Source organism: Ooceraea biroi, chromosome 9 (assembly GCF_003672135.1).
Source record: "Ooceraea biroi isolate clonal line C1 chromosome 9, Obir_v5.4, whole genome shotgun sequence".
In the NCBI taxonomy this organism is placed as follows: domain Eukaryota; kingdom Metazoa; phylum Arthropoda; class Insecta; order Hymenoptera; family Formicidae; genus Ooceraea; species Ooceraea biroi.
Window position 1 is genome coordinate 15,130,406 of NC_039514.1, and position 14,077 is coordinate 15,144,482.

A 14,077-nucleotide genomic window follows, 5' to 3' on the forward strand; every position below is an offset into this window, starting at 1 on the left:
GTGCTGTAAATCACACATGGGCGTACATTTGACCTTGAATCATGTTATATATCATGACTTGATATATACTTGTATATATTTTGCGATACTTAGCATAAGAAAGTGAGCACTGTGTACTCATGTATTTTATATATGCATACAAATGTATAATCTTTTACGTATAATTTTATGTTCGAAAGCACTTTATTAAAAAAAAAGAACAGAAAAGAGAAACGGAGTGAATTATGGTTTTTATTCTCGAGATCTCGACAAATATGAAACTTTCTGTCACGTGTTATAGCAGGTGATGTGAATTTGACTTGAAATAATCGATATAATTTTTATTTCATTTATACATAAAAATTACAATTTTGTGCCTGCATCGCGACATAGTCAAATGTAGTTAAATTAAGCATGCGCTGTGCAGTTACAAATAACAATACGATAACTGTTTATTTGAAATTGATCAATTTCAGTAGATATGATAATTTTATATCGCACTGGATAATGATCTGGAGCTTTTGTTTTTCAACCAATATGCACCAGCTAATATTATGGTACAGCAAACACCAACCAGGAAACGCAATTTCCAGTGATGCTTGGAGGACCGTAGCACATTAAATACTTTCATGGTCTGTTCTTTAGTGTCGCTCATGCTGCCTGAATTCTCAATTACAAAGTTCCCCATCTCCGCTTTCTTCTCCAAGGACATCTGTGCAGCTATTCGTAGTTTTGCCTTAGCTTCTGTGAATCCAGTACGTTCTATTAATCGTTGCAGTTGGAGATCCTCTTCACTGAAAGCAACAACAAAAAATGAAAAGATTCGCAAGTTTCGTTTTATATCTTTCTCTGAATTCTCAGAAAGTCAAGGCATCACTTTGATTAAACGCTGTGCTAAGTAAAAGTAAATTTATATGTACCATGTTACAACTATAATCTTGTGCAAGTAGTTTAACATGTGTCCAGTTTCGAAAAGCAAGGGTAAGTCCAAAATTACAAAAGGATGTCCCTGTATAAAGTATTTAAGGATTTGCCAATATATCTCTTTATATATGTCGGGATGTGTAATGGCATTAAGTTTTTTTCTTTTCTCAACATCGTTAAATATTAAATCGCCTAGCTTAGCTCTGTCCAAGTATTTGGTATCCAAGAAAACGTCTGGTCCAAATTCCTTTTGTATCTTGTGCCATGCTGGCTTTCCCGGTTCTACGACTGAAAATACGCATATACATATTCACCTTTCTCTTATTATTCAGAGTATATGTATTATATACATATATCATTTATTAACAAAATATATTTTCTTGAATAGTAAATGCTGAGCTATTTTTACAAAAAAGAGAAATATATAACAGTGTAAATGTTCTTTACTGCAGAACGATACAAGAAATATATAATAATAAGGTAATAAAATGCTACTCAAAGCTAACAAGTGTACACATGCAAACACACACACACACTATCAATAGCGCACGCGCGCGCGAATGAGAAGTGCAATCATCCTAACCTTTACGAGCGATTATGTCAGCATCTATAATAGGAATGCCTTGTTCTTGGAAAATAGCAGCAACTGCACTTTTTCCAGTAGCTATGCCACCCGTCAACCCAACCAAGTACATTGTACACAATACGTGCGTTATGATATACAATAAATACAAACAAAAGTAATCAAACGTATTATGTGACTGAAATCAGTTGCCCACACTTATATCTACTTTATCATATACTGTACACAAGCTCCAGCTATGTCATGTGTGTGTAGTGCGTGTGTCAGCATTAGCACAGTATATAGCGCAGTAGCGTAACTGTTTATCGGTAATTTACCAATTAATCCGATAATAATATTTAAACTGCATTTTCTTTCTTTTTTTTCCAGCATCAGTTAAAATCTGTCGTCGAATTATATTATATAAAAATAAATACTTTTACTTATATTGTTAAATCGTAGATAATGTATAGTTATCTAATGCATCGTTGAGCAACATCATTTAAAGATAAAAAGTCCTTCCGATCCGCTGTGTTAAATTAGACTAAAAGTTACGTCTGACCTGCTGCTGATTCGTTCTACTACCTCATTCTTTAGCAAAAGATAGCGAGAGCTCGCAGTCAACACGTTTGAGCCAATTTTACGTGATAAAATATACGATAATTAAAATTGGAAAAGAAAAGTGCACCAAATTAATTCGGTGCTTTTTTTGATGAACTTGAAACTTTAGGTTTGTTCTTTTTCGCTGCATTTCTGAACTAGTCCAAGAACGTGCCTGAAGTCCCGAGCGCACACGGACGCGATATGTGCTTGCGTGCGTCGAGAATCACCCCCTCCACGTGTTACCGCATGCTATCAAAGGCAAATTTACGGAATCTGGCATCACTTGTACGCAATCTAGTGTATTTTGTAGAAGTCTGTGTTTCATATTGATTTAGAAATGGCTCAAATATTACGTTTTTGTAAAATTATGACGAATTCATTAAGAAATGGTGAGCAATGAACGAAAAATTATATTATCTATGGATATTTGGATGCAATTCATGCACCTACTCCAAAATGTATTTATACTCATTTATCATAAATAAGGTTATGAAATCTTTTCAGATGTATGTAATTCTTCTATCAGTCGATCACTGTTGTCGAAAGTACATATTCCTTTGTTATGCGATGCGCGAAATAAAACATTTTTCATAAACAGTAAGTACAATTGCTGTTTCCATATGTAACAAACATTTGTAATACAAAATTTTTCTCTTTAAAACAAACTAAAACATTTCCTTTTACAGAAACTGCGGATGAATTGTGGAAAGGCGTGACATCCGTTAGCAATGCGGGAAGGAAAAGGGGTAGAGCAAAAGGATTAGCAAGGAAAAGAGATTTAAATAAAGGACAAATTATTGGTGTAGGAAAAACTCCTATATTATTTCCTGGTCTAAATGCTCCCATATTTAGAGGAAGGGAAATGCTTCGACAGCAAAAGCTTCCTGTGGATCCTGAGAGAGAAGAGAAGCTGATAAAGTTCCGCCAGAGTCAGTCCAAACCTAAGCGGATAAAAGTATCGCCATTAGAACGTGGTTGGACCAGTGCTGGAATGGGTGGCAGAAGAATGGGACCACCTGATCCTGTCGGAGATGGTTGCTAAAACTTATGTTATAAATACTCATGTCATAAATTATTACTGGTAACTGCGAGTATCACTAATATTTTTTTTATCTTTTAGATACTTTTGATGGTTTTGAATCTTGGATTTTGGAAAGCAAAATAGTAACTCATATGACTGGTAATATGGGACGTAAGAGCAGGATTAGTATATTTGTTGTGACAGGAAATGGAAATGGATTAGCTGGTTTTGCAATGAGAAAAGCGCCTATATCTAAAACAGCTATAAGAAATGCTAAAAATAGGGCAGGTCAAAAACTGATGTATATTCCCAGATATAAGGAGCATACTGGTAAGGGAAATAATATAATAATATAACAAAATAATGTAATGACTCAAAACTTATATTTTTTTCTTTTTCTTATTCATACTTTGTTTTATATTTCAGTGCTACATGATTTCTTTACACAGTTTGGAAAAACAAAGATATTTGTCAAAAAGATGCATGAGGGATACGGGCTTATTTGCCATCGAGCGATAAAAGCGTGTTGCGAGGCGATTGGTATAAAGGATATGTATGCCAAAGTCGAAGGATCTACGAATTTGCAACATATTATAAAAGCTTTCTTTATTGGTTTATTGCGACAGGTATTAATAGAAATATCCTATACTATTTTTTGCTATGTTGAATGTGCAATTTTTTTATTATAATTGGTTTACTTATAATACGGAATGAGATTTAATATTGATGTAAAATGAAAATATTTGCAGAAATCACACCAACAACTGGCTGACGAAAAACGGCTGCACTTAGTCGAATTTAGAGCGGAAAACGGAAACTATCCAGAAGTAGTTGCCTCACCATCAGTAGTTAGGAGACCAGAAGAAGTGCCGTCTAATGAGGTTCTCGACTTTACTCAATATGTAATGGATGGCAAAATAGTATTGCAAAAGAAGAAACAAGAACCATTCTACGTCAAATTGCCATCTTATCAAATACATTTGAAGAAACAGGAACGATTGAGACACTTCGATGATACGAGAATACGGCTAATGAGCGAACACGGGCGGCTACGTAGCTTTTTGACTAAACAATATCCAGAAGCACAAATACGTAGACTCAAGCGAGAGAAAACCGAAGAGAGCGAATAAAGGTATTATGCCCTAATGTACAAATGTTTATAATACAGTCTTTGAGTGCACTCTTAGAATATTCTCAATTATTCTTCAATCTTCCTTTTCTGCTTTAATTTATAATGTTAAGTTTTCATTTTTTGGACGAGATGTCTGGCAGTACTCATTGTAAATAAAAGTCATAAGAAAGTATACAAGGCTTGCTTGCTTAAAAATCATTTATTCGATTCGTTTGATACTTAATGCTAGATAAATTAACGCTTTCCTTAATATTAATATTATTATACTTTCTAAATAAATTAATATCGATATTTAGTGGAATAATCTTTAGGTGAGACAACCAAACCTCGGCCCTTCCTAGCGCCTCTGTACACCGTCTCGATGATGTCGATCATCTCCTGCTTGTCCTCCAAAGTCCAGTTTATCTTGTTATTGTTTCCAGTGCCCAAGTCTATCATGATGTGCTTATTCCTAAAGAAGAACATTACTGTACATGGATCGTACAACTCGTACCTGTAAGAAACATTTGTATATCATCGTACCATTCATCCTAATATTCAAGTGAATTTCTTGATGATAATTGACGATTGGGTAATCATAGCTTAATTTCTCTTCAACTGAAATTGTTAATCTTCCTTAATTCATGTACGAGAATTAATACATGGATTTGTCAAGATTATCAGCCGATACAGTCCGTAATGCAATAACAAATCAGACTCCACATACATTTTGTTGAAATCTGGTACTTTTGTGATATCGACCAAGTACACGACGGCAAAATTCTTCACTTTTTCCGCAATGTTATACAGCACTTCGTCCATCTTCATGCACATCGGGTCCCAATCGTGTCCGAAGCGAATGACCTTGAGGAAGAAAAGAAGAAACGTTACTTTGAACGTGCGGATTCTCACATGAAACAATGTCATTCTTAATTAATTGATTACGAGGCGACAACGAAGTGACGAGTTAACCTGTGAAAAAATATAGAACTCACCACGACTCTGTCTTCTTCTGACAAGATCGCCTGATCGACTTGATAGCCATTCTCCAAATGTGATAGCATGTAAGACATTTTGGGATATATATTAAGTACGGCGTCTTGTTACGATGTCACATATCAAATATTGTATACAAATACAAGTCTGCAAATCTGTAATCACATGATAAACAACGGATACATGCAATAGACGGGCAACTAGCAAAAGTTCCTCTAAAAAGAGTATATCCACACAAATGTAAGGAATTTGATCTAAGCACGCATAAGCACGTGCATAAGGAAATGGACCAATCAAATTCCTTACTCATCTGTTTATGCGCTTATGATAGGGAATTTATTCAGGAAATTTATCCTAGGGATGAAAATGCAGGATTCTGATTGGTTTATTTTCTTAGACGTCATACAAAAGTCTGTGCTTCCGCCTTTACTCATCAACTTGAACATGTAAGCGCATGCGCCGAATTTCATTTACCATTTCCACCATCTCCTAATGATGTGGGACGAGAGGAACAGGGATGTCCCGGTTCGTAGGACAGATTGCATAAAATTCGAGTATTTCTCGTTGCTGCTCGTATGTGTGTGTAATGGCGAGTGATTTTTGTGATTGAATTTGTTGAATTTTGACGCGGGAATGGTATCCCAATACATATGAGTGATCGGTCAGTATCTGAAATTGATCTATTATTCGGTGGAAAGTTTTATAAAACGCCTCTAATTGTATAATTGTGTATCAGGTTATACCTGAGGGGCTTCACCGGGACATCGCACGAAGTGTGGCGCGAAATAAATTTTATAGCTAAAGATTTGAAGACTGGCTATAAATGGACGTACCAGAGGAACCGATTCCAGCAAAGAGGAGATGTATCTCGAGAAATGAGGATAACATGCAACTGATCCAATGTGTACGAGAATTCCAATTACCACAACAGTTCCCCAGTGTAATGAAGCAAACCATGAACACCGTCGTCACGGATGAGAGAAATGAAAGAAGTAGGGTAAATATTGAAAATTCCCTCGCACCATCGTTGATAATCCCCGTAACTACGAAAATATCTAGTATGCAAAATACAATTCCATTCAAGTTGCGGAAATTGAGAATCTTAGCCCTTGACGGGCGCGACTTGGGCGAATTTAATGTAGAATTGCGGGTAGATGATCTATCAAACAGACATAAAATTATAATTACCAAATCGTGTAAATTTAAGCCTACGAAGAAACAAGTAACAATTGCTCTACCCTCACATCCTACATCAAGCAGAATATTTCCACAAATATGCAAAGAGGATATTGTAAAGAGGCCAAAATGTAATTTAATAGGCAAGACACGTTGTGATAACATTTCTGAAGCAAATAAACTTCAAATATTGCAACAGCAAAAACAACAAAAGCAAGAACATATTTTACCGATACAAGGAATCGTAATGCATGTTCAAGATGCAAGAGCTAGTAAGCAAGTTTCTAATAATAGTTTCAATAAAGTATTATCAGTTTCAGGAAATGGTGCAATTCCAAAAACCTTTATGTGTCAGGCTGCTGTTAGCAATGATCGCAATGTAGTTTATAATTTAATGAATAATGCACAAAATAGTTTGAAAATTCAAGAAATAAAAACTGAAAACAATAAATCTTTTAAAGGCACAAATATATCAGTGTCTGACAATTACGATTCATTATTCCCTGTAGTAGGCGATAAAAATTTCACTAGTCAATATAGTGATAATAATTACTCAAGAATGTCTGCATATTCTAAAGGAAAATGTATTGCTACTATAAAAAATACAAAAGGTGGTAAGATAGTTACGTCTCTGTCTGCAGTAAAGAGTAAAGAGTGCAGTAAAATCAACAAAGACTGCACTGTAGATCATTTAGATAGTAATAACAGAAACAGTCTTAATTATCAGGGAGTTTCCAGTAACAAAAATAATTTGCTTCACGATAAACCCAACATAGCATCCAAAAATAATCAAGTACATGAGATAAAACTACAGGAAAATGTTATGACAGTTATACCTAATAGTGAAAATTGTTTACATAAGCCAAATATGGCTTTGATACAAGATTGTAATGTAACTACATCGTCAGTAATTAATAAAACTGCAACCTATGTAAATCATAGTAAAATTACATGTAGTAGGGTGTATGATAATACCCAAAGTAAACAGGTCTTGAAGAAAACACGTGAGAATGACAATACTTGTCAACGAGATGCATTATCCAACTGTGCAGCTGCGCAGTACACTCCGCATTTACAAAAAGCTGCAGATAATAGTGCAAACGTTCAATTGAACTTACAAAGAAATGAAAACGGTGTTCAAGATTTGCCCCAGAAAGATTTACTTAAGCAATTGGAAATTATTAAGAAAGCAATGGATAGTGTAAAAGACAATGAGTTACGAGAGCTCGCGCTACAAGCCTTAGCAGATTGTGGAATCGGAATTGAGAGGTACGTCCCAATACAACCACAAAAATATAAAACTGTACACGACACACAAATGCAGACTACAATCTTCAGTCTACTGGATCCTAAATGTTTTATATCGATAAATAAAGATATAGAAAGTATTCATAGGATAAAACACATTACTCTTCACGACGTTGATGACAATTCATTCAAATTGCCAAATAATGTAACTCACACTCATAATAATTCAGTATCTAAAAGTCCTGATGTGATCGAGCAAGAGAAGGAAAACGATTTTGATATAGATAATTTTATTAATCAAATCTGCGAGGAGAATTCAATTTTGAAGATGAAAGACACCCTAAAACCCTCAAGAACGAACGCGAAATGTGTGAGAATTATAGGACAACTGGAAAGGGACTTCGAACGCGCCAAACAACACGATGAAAACGGCAGATTGAGCATACACAATGCTGTGTTGAGCAATAACATCTATCTTGTTCAGAGACAATTAATAGTCCTTAAACTACGCAAGGAAAACGTCGATATACCGACTGAAAATGGAGAGGTAGATTTCTTTACCTAATTAAAACTTTGATTTCGTCCAAAGAACTTCACTTCGAAGATATAATACAATTTTTTTTGTATATTTTACAGACAAGTTTAGAGTTGGCAATCAAATATGACATATGCAGCGAAATCGTGAAAGTTTTGCTGGAAGCTGGAGCGCAACCGGTGCTTCCGAAACACACGCACGAGTCAGCAGTGATTATAGCCAGTAAACAGTCATCACCACTACTGCCAATGCTCATTAGCCAGGTCTCGAATTCAAAATTGCTAGATCAAATAGATTCAGAAGGTAAAATTATTTATGTATAAACAGCATAGCATATGTATAATGTGACAACGTCATTAACAAATTTTTGAAAAAAATATCGAGGCTCCAGGTGGCTAAGCCGGAAATCGAACCTGGACAACTGTTCTCATTACTAAGCCATCCTTTTCGATATCTTTTCGTTTTAATTATATTATACAACACACGAAAACCTGTAGTTTTATTTGTCTTTATTTTTATTCTTCAAGGTTTTGCTGCGTTACATTACTGCAGCATGCACAATAATTTGCAAGGAGCTAAGGCGCTTTTATCAGCTGGTGTAACTATAGATTTGAAGGACATGAAATCAGGACGGACTGCTTTGTTTCATGCCGTGGACAACTCTCATATATCGGTAGCTCAAGCGTTGTTACAGGCTGGTGCTATTGCAAATGTTCCAAATTTTGCGGGACAAACACCTCTGTTAGTGACCGAAAAATTCTTACAAAACAATTTTGGAAAAGAAACTTAATTAATTTTATACTTATAACTTACAAATTAAATTGTAAATAGTAAACAAGCCTGTGGAGTAACGATCCGTTTATTATCGAAGACTGGCCCACAGAATGTTAAGCAGCTTGTTCACATCTTTTACGTAACGGAGTCTGTGTACCCTGCAGCACACAGAAGCATGCAGAAGTTTCTGCATTAATATAGCAAAATCAATAAAGTTTACTATATTAATTACTATAGTACACTTAATAAAAATTAGTGAACAATTAATTTTAGAATATATGACATTGATATTTGATATTACTGTACATTTATTTTATATGATATGTACAGATTATTTATTACAGTTTGTTGTGTGTAATTGGAATAGAATTTAATGATATTCATTGTATATTTAATTATATATTTACAATTATATTTAATTTCATATATATATATATATATATATATATATGAAATTAAATATAATTGTAAATATATAATTAAATATACAATGAATATCATTAAATTCTATTCCAATTACACACAACAAACTGTAATAAATAATCTGTACATATCATATAAAATAAATGTACAGTAATATCAAATATCAATGTCATATATTCTAAAATTAATTGTTCACTAATTTTATATGAAATTAAATATAATGTTCACTATGTTGAAACGATTCAGTATGATTGTTACTTTCACAACAGTAGCTGTTAGATTTCAATCGTCGTGTCAACTAGCAATTACTATCAGAATGCCAAAAGTGTTTTCAAATGAGGAATACACTGATATTCATTTCGTGTACGGATTCTGTGACGGAAATGCACGAGCTGCCGTACGAGAGTATCAACGTAGATTTCCTAACAGGAGAGTACCAGATAGATTTAAAGCAACGAATTACTAATTCAGTTACTGAGATGCAACAAAATTTTCAGGAATGTCGTACTGTAACAAATTCTGTACTACGTCGATGTCTAACTTGTATCGATGTGCAAGGACAACATTTTGAAATGCGTCACTAAATCATTGCGTAGATAATTTTTATTTTTGTGAAAAAATCCGTTGTTACTTATCTGATATTTCTTTTCAATATTGGTTTATAACTTTGTAATAAAGCATTTCTAAGCAAACTCGATATAAGAATTTTTTCTTATTTCCACTAGTAGAATATGCTCCCGCAGTTTGTCGGTTAAAACCCGGGGCACCCTGTATATGTTTAATATACATATTTTTCTTTGTGTAATACATAGATATTAAGTTAATATACATATTATCAGTTTTTACAGCGAAAATGCGTTTAAAACTTTGACTATATAACCAAAGATACATATAGTCAAAGGTTTAAAAGGTAAAAATAAAAGCGTAAAAGCAAGTGCCAACTTTGGACGGGGAATAATTTTACATATGTATAATTGATTTTATATAATTGATGTCAATATTGAAACAACAAATATTAAAATTAAATTAATATTTTTTTAAATATTTCTACTTGAAATAAATGTAACGTAAAACATAAATGCAAGTTACGTTATCATATTATATGTATATTTTATTTATGTATTTATAACACACACACATAGACATTCTGTAATCTTTTATTACGCATATTGTAAAAAAATTGTAAATGCAATCTTGATAAAAATATTTTTTTTATGGAATATGTATTTGTGGAATATTGGTTATACCAACTCATACCTTAACATCAAAACTGAATATTTATTTAATGCAAAACTCACTAACTCACTTGCATTCATACTTTTGCTCACAAAAAATCATCGCATACATATATTTTCATGTTCAATTTTATTTCACCTGATCTCTCCTGTGGTGAGGTAGGCGGCGCTGCAAACGCACCAACACAGTCACGAAGTCACAAATAGCTTGTAAGAATTATCTGATTATCAGTGTCAGTCAGCTGACAGCCAGTTGGCCAGTTTTTACGTGTTCTACGGATTTGTTGTGAGTTGTGCGACAAATTGTCACTGATTGGCTCTTACATCCCGGTGAAAACTTTGTGGAAAGCATGAGATGCGAAGGAACAGCCTCAGGAAGAGCACGTAAGTCCGTTGCACGCAAGTCCGTATACCTGGGGCGATCGTATCGTGACAAATATCAATAAGGCTCGTTTCGCAGACTTAGCCCGCTCGCGCAAAAGGTAAAAGCCCCGCAACACCTGCTACGGCTCAAGGATGAGGAGGATGGATTCGATGAGCAGTGGAGTGGTCGTTTGCGGCTGCCCAGCTTGCCCCGGCAGAAATCATGGAAGGACAATGATAACATTCTGTCTAATGGGAACAGCGCAACCAGCTCTGTTTCCTGGTCGCAGGAAGCGGAGGATGTGGTGACGCAGAAGTTGGAGGAGCAGTGGGCGACTGTGGAGAGGTCCTTCTACGAGGAGGACAATCAGCTACCCCATGGCTCTGTTCTAGATGAATGTGTACAATGGAGAACGCAGATACCGTATCTGAGAATAATCGGCAGGAATCCGGCATGCGTCAACGATGATTCCCAGCGTGACTTGGCTAGCGCTGCTAGCGATAAAAGGGCAAAGAGATTCGAGAACCTTCAGGATGATAAAATATTTTTGGAGCAGAATCTTTCAGCGAAGGTAAGGAAAGAACGAAGAAGTTCCCGGCAGTGCTTGCTTTATACCTGCTTCATGTATAATTTTTTGTTTATTAATCGCAGGAAGAAGAGGACTTCACGCAATATAAATTAAACAAAGCAAAGTTTGAAGATGTGTTTGACTTGCTGATGGAACATGTGATCTCAGAGCTGTTCTCCAACGAAGAAAACGAAGAAAATGAAGAACATAAGACGGATTCTTTGTGCGATAGTCTAAGCGATACTTTAACAATAGTTCCTGCCCCCATTAACAATAACAGGAATTCGTCAAGAAGTTCAAAGACAAATTGGACGGAGGAAGCGATCTCGCCTAATTACATTGACAACAAATCTTTGAGCATAAGGAATCGATTATTGAATACAGAGAGCTCTCTTCAAACGACGAGAAACAACGCAAATTATCAAGGAACTCAGAAGTAACTTTTATTTAAATAGCGATCAAGATGGCGAATGTGAACTGTCTTTTATTTCATAAAATCTAATTTTCAGGAAACAGAGGAATTCAGTTTCTGCGACTAAACCGAGAGACTTTGGCGATGTGGGAAACGATAACGCGTCCAAGGACGAGCTATGTATGCCACACATAGGCAGGAACAAGCTCGGCACTGTTTTTAATGAGAAAATCATCGTGAGTCCCGTGCCCTTTGCCGTGTCTACACGAGAAAGCTTCTCTACTTTAAAGACCATACCAGTTAGATTCATGAATGAGAACATGGAAGTCCCTTTTCTTCAAGGTAGCCATCGTTTAACAATTAATCAAGTTGCTTCTGTATTAAGACATTGACTTTAACGTCTCAAGACCGCTGATGTTATAGGATCGACGCGGGATTTTGGTTCTCAAGGCTCTGCGAGAAGATCAAGTGCCTTAAGAAATTCACATATCCATTCTGCTTGGCAACCTCCTGTCTGTCCCACTGTATGGCCGAAGAACGTTCGACTTGCGCCAATAGATACCTCAAGACTTTCTAATAGCAAAGACAGGTATATCAGTAATTCTTTGTTGGCTTTTAAAAAATACTTTAAGACCGTAAAAATAAAGTTTAAATAGTATAAAAGTAAATATAATTACAATATAAGTAAAAAGAAAAGACATATAAATATAATTAAGGAAAAGAATATTAAAAATAGTAAAATGACAAGTAAATATAAAAAAAACAAATATAATAAAATAATAGTAAATACATATAAATATGAAGATATTACTTTATAGAAATATTACCTAACCATACTCTTTTTTCTATGAACAGAATAAAACACTTGAATAATTTTGTAAATTTCAGGTCATTGGCTGCGTCGCCGGGTATCCTCTATTGTAGCAGAAAGCCGTTGAGTCCGATATCACAATTCCGCCCGTCTCGTTCGATAATTCCGAGATCCGCCCAGGCGACTCGCTATCGTTGTAACAGCGGTTTTCTGGAGGTTCAGGGGAAGCACATCGTTCCCGCGCAATCATCGAAGATCAACGTACTATCAGCTGGATGGGACTACAGTCCAAGAGTGACCAAGAATAAGAAGAAAGCTCGGACAAAGGAGGGAACTTGAGGAGGTTTAAATCCGAGACGAAATCGCTTAAGTGAAACCAAATGGCTTCGAATGCATTTGCACACGCATACGCGAGAAATGTATTTTTTAGAGATACCGTTATATGTCGTCCTGCGAGAGTATAACCGAAGTGTACAAAATGCTGCTTAATCGCGTTCGGTCTCGTAGCAGGATTACGCTTTTGGAGAGCACGGCGAAATACATACACGCTTGAAAAGTATGTGTACATGTATACGTCTATATATCTTTATCGTCGTCGTGTAATTTATGGGACTTTATTGTTGCAATCATGCGTATGCGGTGTTCTATCTTACGTACTGTTATTTGATAGATGATGTTATACCGTCTCTTACTAGAGTCCCTATAATAAGAGTCTCGCCATATCATATTCAATTTTGGTCCTCTAGATCTGGGCAATTCCCGCTCATATTTGAATCACACAACCTTACCATTAATATAAATATATTTCAGTAAATAAAAAATAAATGCTGCAGCACATCCTCATTATCGTTTTTAATTTTTTATGTATTTTGCAGCATTGTAAATTGAGCGTGGTAGACTGAATGAGCGCGAAAAAACAAAACAGAGAAATGGGAATGTACATCCTTCTCTCTCGCAGAATTTTGCCCAGATCGCTTTATGTCAGGACTCTTATTACAGGGTTTCTATCTCCTACCTCATCACGTGTCTGTGTTATGCAACTGTTCTACACGCTTATTGCGAATGAATATATTTTTCTATGGCGCACAATCATGTATTATTGTGTATTATTGGAACTCCCCGCGATGTCCGTCCATATTAGCCGATTGTGAAAAACATTTACGAGATGAAAATCTCAATATTAAAATGGATGTTACGAAGTGTTTGAGGAAAAATATTCCATATATGTATTGGATGTGATGAATAAATAGTCATTTGTTGAATAAACGTAATCGTTTTATTGTTCCTCGATTTTTTAATTTAATCATATAAAACTCTTATTATCTTATTATCTAA

General features: G+C 35.2%; 5 protein-coding genes across 5 annotated transcripts; 3 read left to right on the top strand and 2 right to left on the bottom strand.

Annotated features, from left to right (window-relative positions):
- Positions 1–305: 305 nt before the first annotated feature.
- Positions 306–1,745, bottom strand: LOC105276075 (dephospho-CoA kinase domain-containing protein). Its single transcript, XM_011333414.3, has 3 exons — positions 1,487–1,745; positions 900–1,191; positions 306–773 (listed from the first exon to the last, which is right to left on the bottom strand). The coding sequence occupies exons 1-3, from the start codon at positions 1,596–1,598 to the stop codon at positions 470–472; spliced, it is 708 nt and encodes a 235-aa protein (XP_011331716.1). The 5' UTR covers positions 1,599–1,745; the 3' UTR covers positions 306–469.
- A 553-nt stretch (positions 1,746–2,298) lies between these two features.
- On the top strand, positions 2,299–4,275 carry LOC105276076 (28S ribosomal protein S5, mitochondrial). Its single transcript, XM_011333415.3, has 6 exons — positions 2,299–2,457; positions 2,573–2,665; positions 2,755–3,102; positions 3,189–3,419; positions 3,516–3,715; positions 3,839–4,275. Exons 1-6 carry the CDS (start codon positions 2,406–2,408, stop codon positions 4,217–4,219), a joined length of 1,305 nt encoding a protein of 434 aa, XP_011331717.1. The 5' UTR covers positions 2,299–2,405; the 3' UTR covers positions 4,220–4,275.
- A 130-nt stretch (positions 4,276–4,405) lies between these two features.
- Positions 4,406–5,456, bottom strand: LOC105276078 (thioredoxin-like protein 4A). Its single transcript, XM_011333416.3, has 3 exons — positions 5,196–5,456; positions 4,928–5,064; positions 4,406–4,714 (listed from the first exon to the last, which is right to left on the bottom strand). The coding sequence occupies exons 1-3, from the start codon at positions 5,271–5,273 to the stop codon at positions 4,501–4,503; spliced, it is 429 nt and encodes a 142-aa protein (XP_011331718.1). The 5' UTR covers positions 5,274–5,456; the 3' UTR covers positions 4,406–4,500.
- A 211-nt stretch (positions 5,457–5,667) lies between these two features.
- On the top strand, positions 5,668–9,157 carry LOC105276079. Its single transcript, XM_011333417.3, has 4 exons — positions 5,668–5,857; positions 5,933–8,167; positions 8,257–8,458; positions 8,683–9,157. The coding sequence occupies exons 2-4, from the start codon at positions 6,020–6,022 to the stop codon at positions 8,943–8,945; spliced, it is 2,613 nt and encodes an 870-aa protein (XP_011331719.2). The 5' UTR covers positions 5,668–5,857; positions 5,933–6,019; the 3' UTR covers positions 8,946–9,157.
- Positions 9,158–10,110: 953 nt separating this feature from the next.
- Positions 10,111–14,008, top strand: LOC105276080. Its single transcript, XM_011333418.3, has 6 exons — positions 10,111–10,971; positions 11,048–11,522; positions 11,603–11,955; positions 12,029–12,273; positions 12,355–12,520; positions 12,820–14,008. The coding sequence occupies exons 1-6, from the start codon at positions 10,943–10,945 to the stop codon at positions 13,079–13,081; spliced, it is 1,530 nt and encodes a 509-aa protein (XP_011331720.2). The 5' UTR covers positions 10,111–10,942; the 3' UTR covers positions 13,082–14,008.
- Positions 14,009–14,077: the final 69 nt, after the last annotated feature.

Coding starts and splice junctions, on each gene's coding strand:
- LOC105276075 (XM_011333414.3), bottom strand. CDS start 1,598: ATGTACTTGGTTGGGTTGACGGGTGGCATAGCTACTGGAAAAAGTGCA. Junction 1,192..1,486: donor TGACATAATCGCTCGTAAAG/GTTAGGATGATT, acceptor GCGTATTTTCAG/TCGTAGAACCGGGAAAGCCA. Junction 774..899: donor AAGATTATAGTTGTAACATG/GTACATATAAAT, acceptor TGTTGCTTTCAG/TGAAGAGGATCTCCAACTGC.
- LOC105276076 (XM_011333415.3), top strand. CDS start 2,406: ATGGCTCAAATATTACGTTTTTGTAAAATTATGACGAATTCATTAAGA. Junction 2,666..2,754: donor TAAAACATTTTTCATAAACA/GTAAGTACAATT, acceptor TTCCTTTTACAG/AAACTGCGGATGAATTGTGG. Junction 3,103..3,188: donor ACCTGATCCTGTCGGAGATG/GTTGCTAAAACT, acceptor TTTATCTTTTAG/ATACTTTTGATGGTTTTGAA.
- LOC105276078 (XM_011333416.3), bottom strand. CDS start 5,273: ATGTCTTACATGCTATCACATTTGGAGAATGGCTATCAAGTCGATCAG. Junction 5,065..5,195: donor CAGAAGAAGACAGAGTCGTG/GTGAGTTCTATA, acceptor TTCTTCCTCAAG/GTCATTCGCTTCGGACACGA. Junction 4,715..4,927: donor GTACCAGATTTCAACAAAAT/GTATGTGGAGTC, acceptor TGTTTCTTACAG/GTACGAGTTGTACGATCCAT.
- LOC105276079 (XM_011333417.3), top strand. CDS start 6,020: ATGGACGTACCAGAGGAACCGATTCCAGCAAAGAGGAGATGTATCTCG. Junction 8,168..8,256: donor TACCGACTGAAAATGGAGAG/GTAGATTTCTTT, acceptor TATATTTTACAG/ACAAGTTTAGAGTTGGCAAT. Junction 8,459..8,682: donor AGATCAAATAGATTCAGAAG/GTAAAATTATTT, acceptor TTATTCTTCAAG/GTTTTGCTGCGTTACATTAC.
- LOC105276080 (XM_011333418.3), top strand. CDS start 10,943: ATGCGAAGGAACAGCCTCAGGAAGAGCAC. Junction 11,956..12,028: donor AATTATCAAGGAACTCAGAA/GTAACTTTTATT, acceptor TCTAATTTTCAG/GAAACAGAGGAATTCAGTTT. Junction 12,274..12,354: donor GGAAGTCCCTTTTCTTCAAG/GTAGCCATCGTT, acceptor CTGATGTTATAG/GATCGACGCGGGATTTTGGT.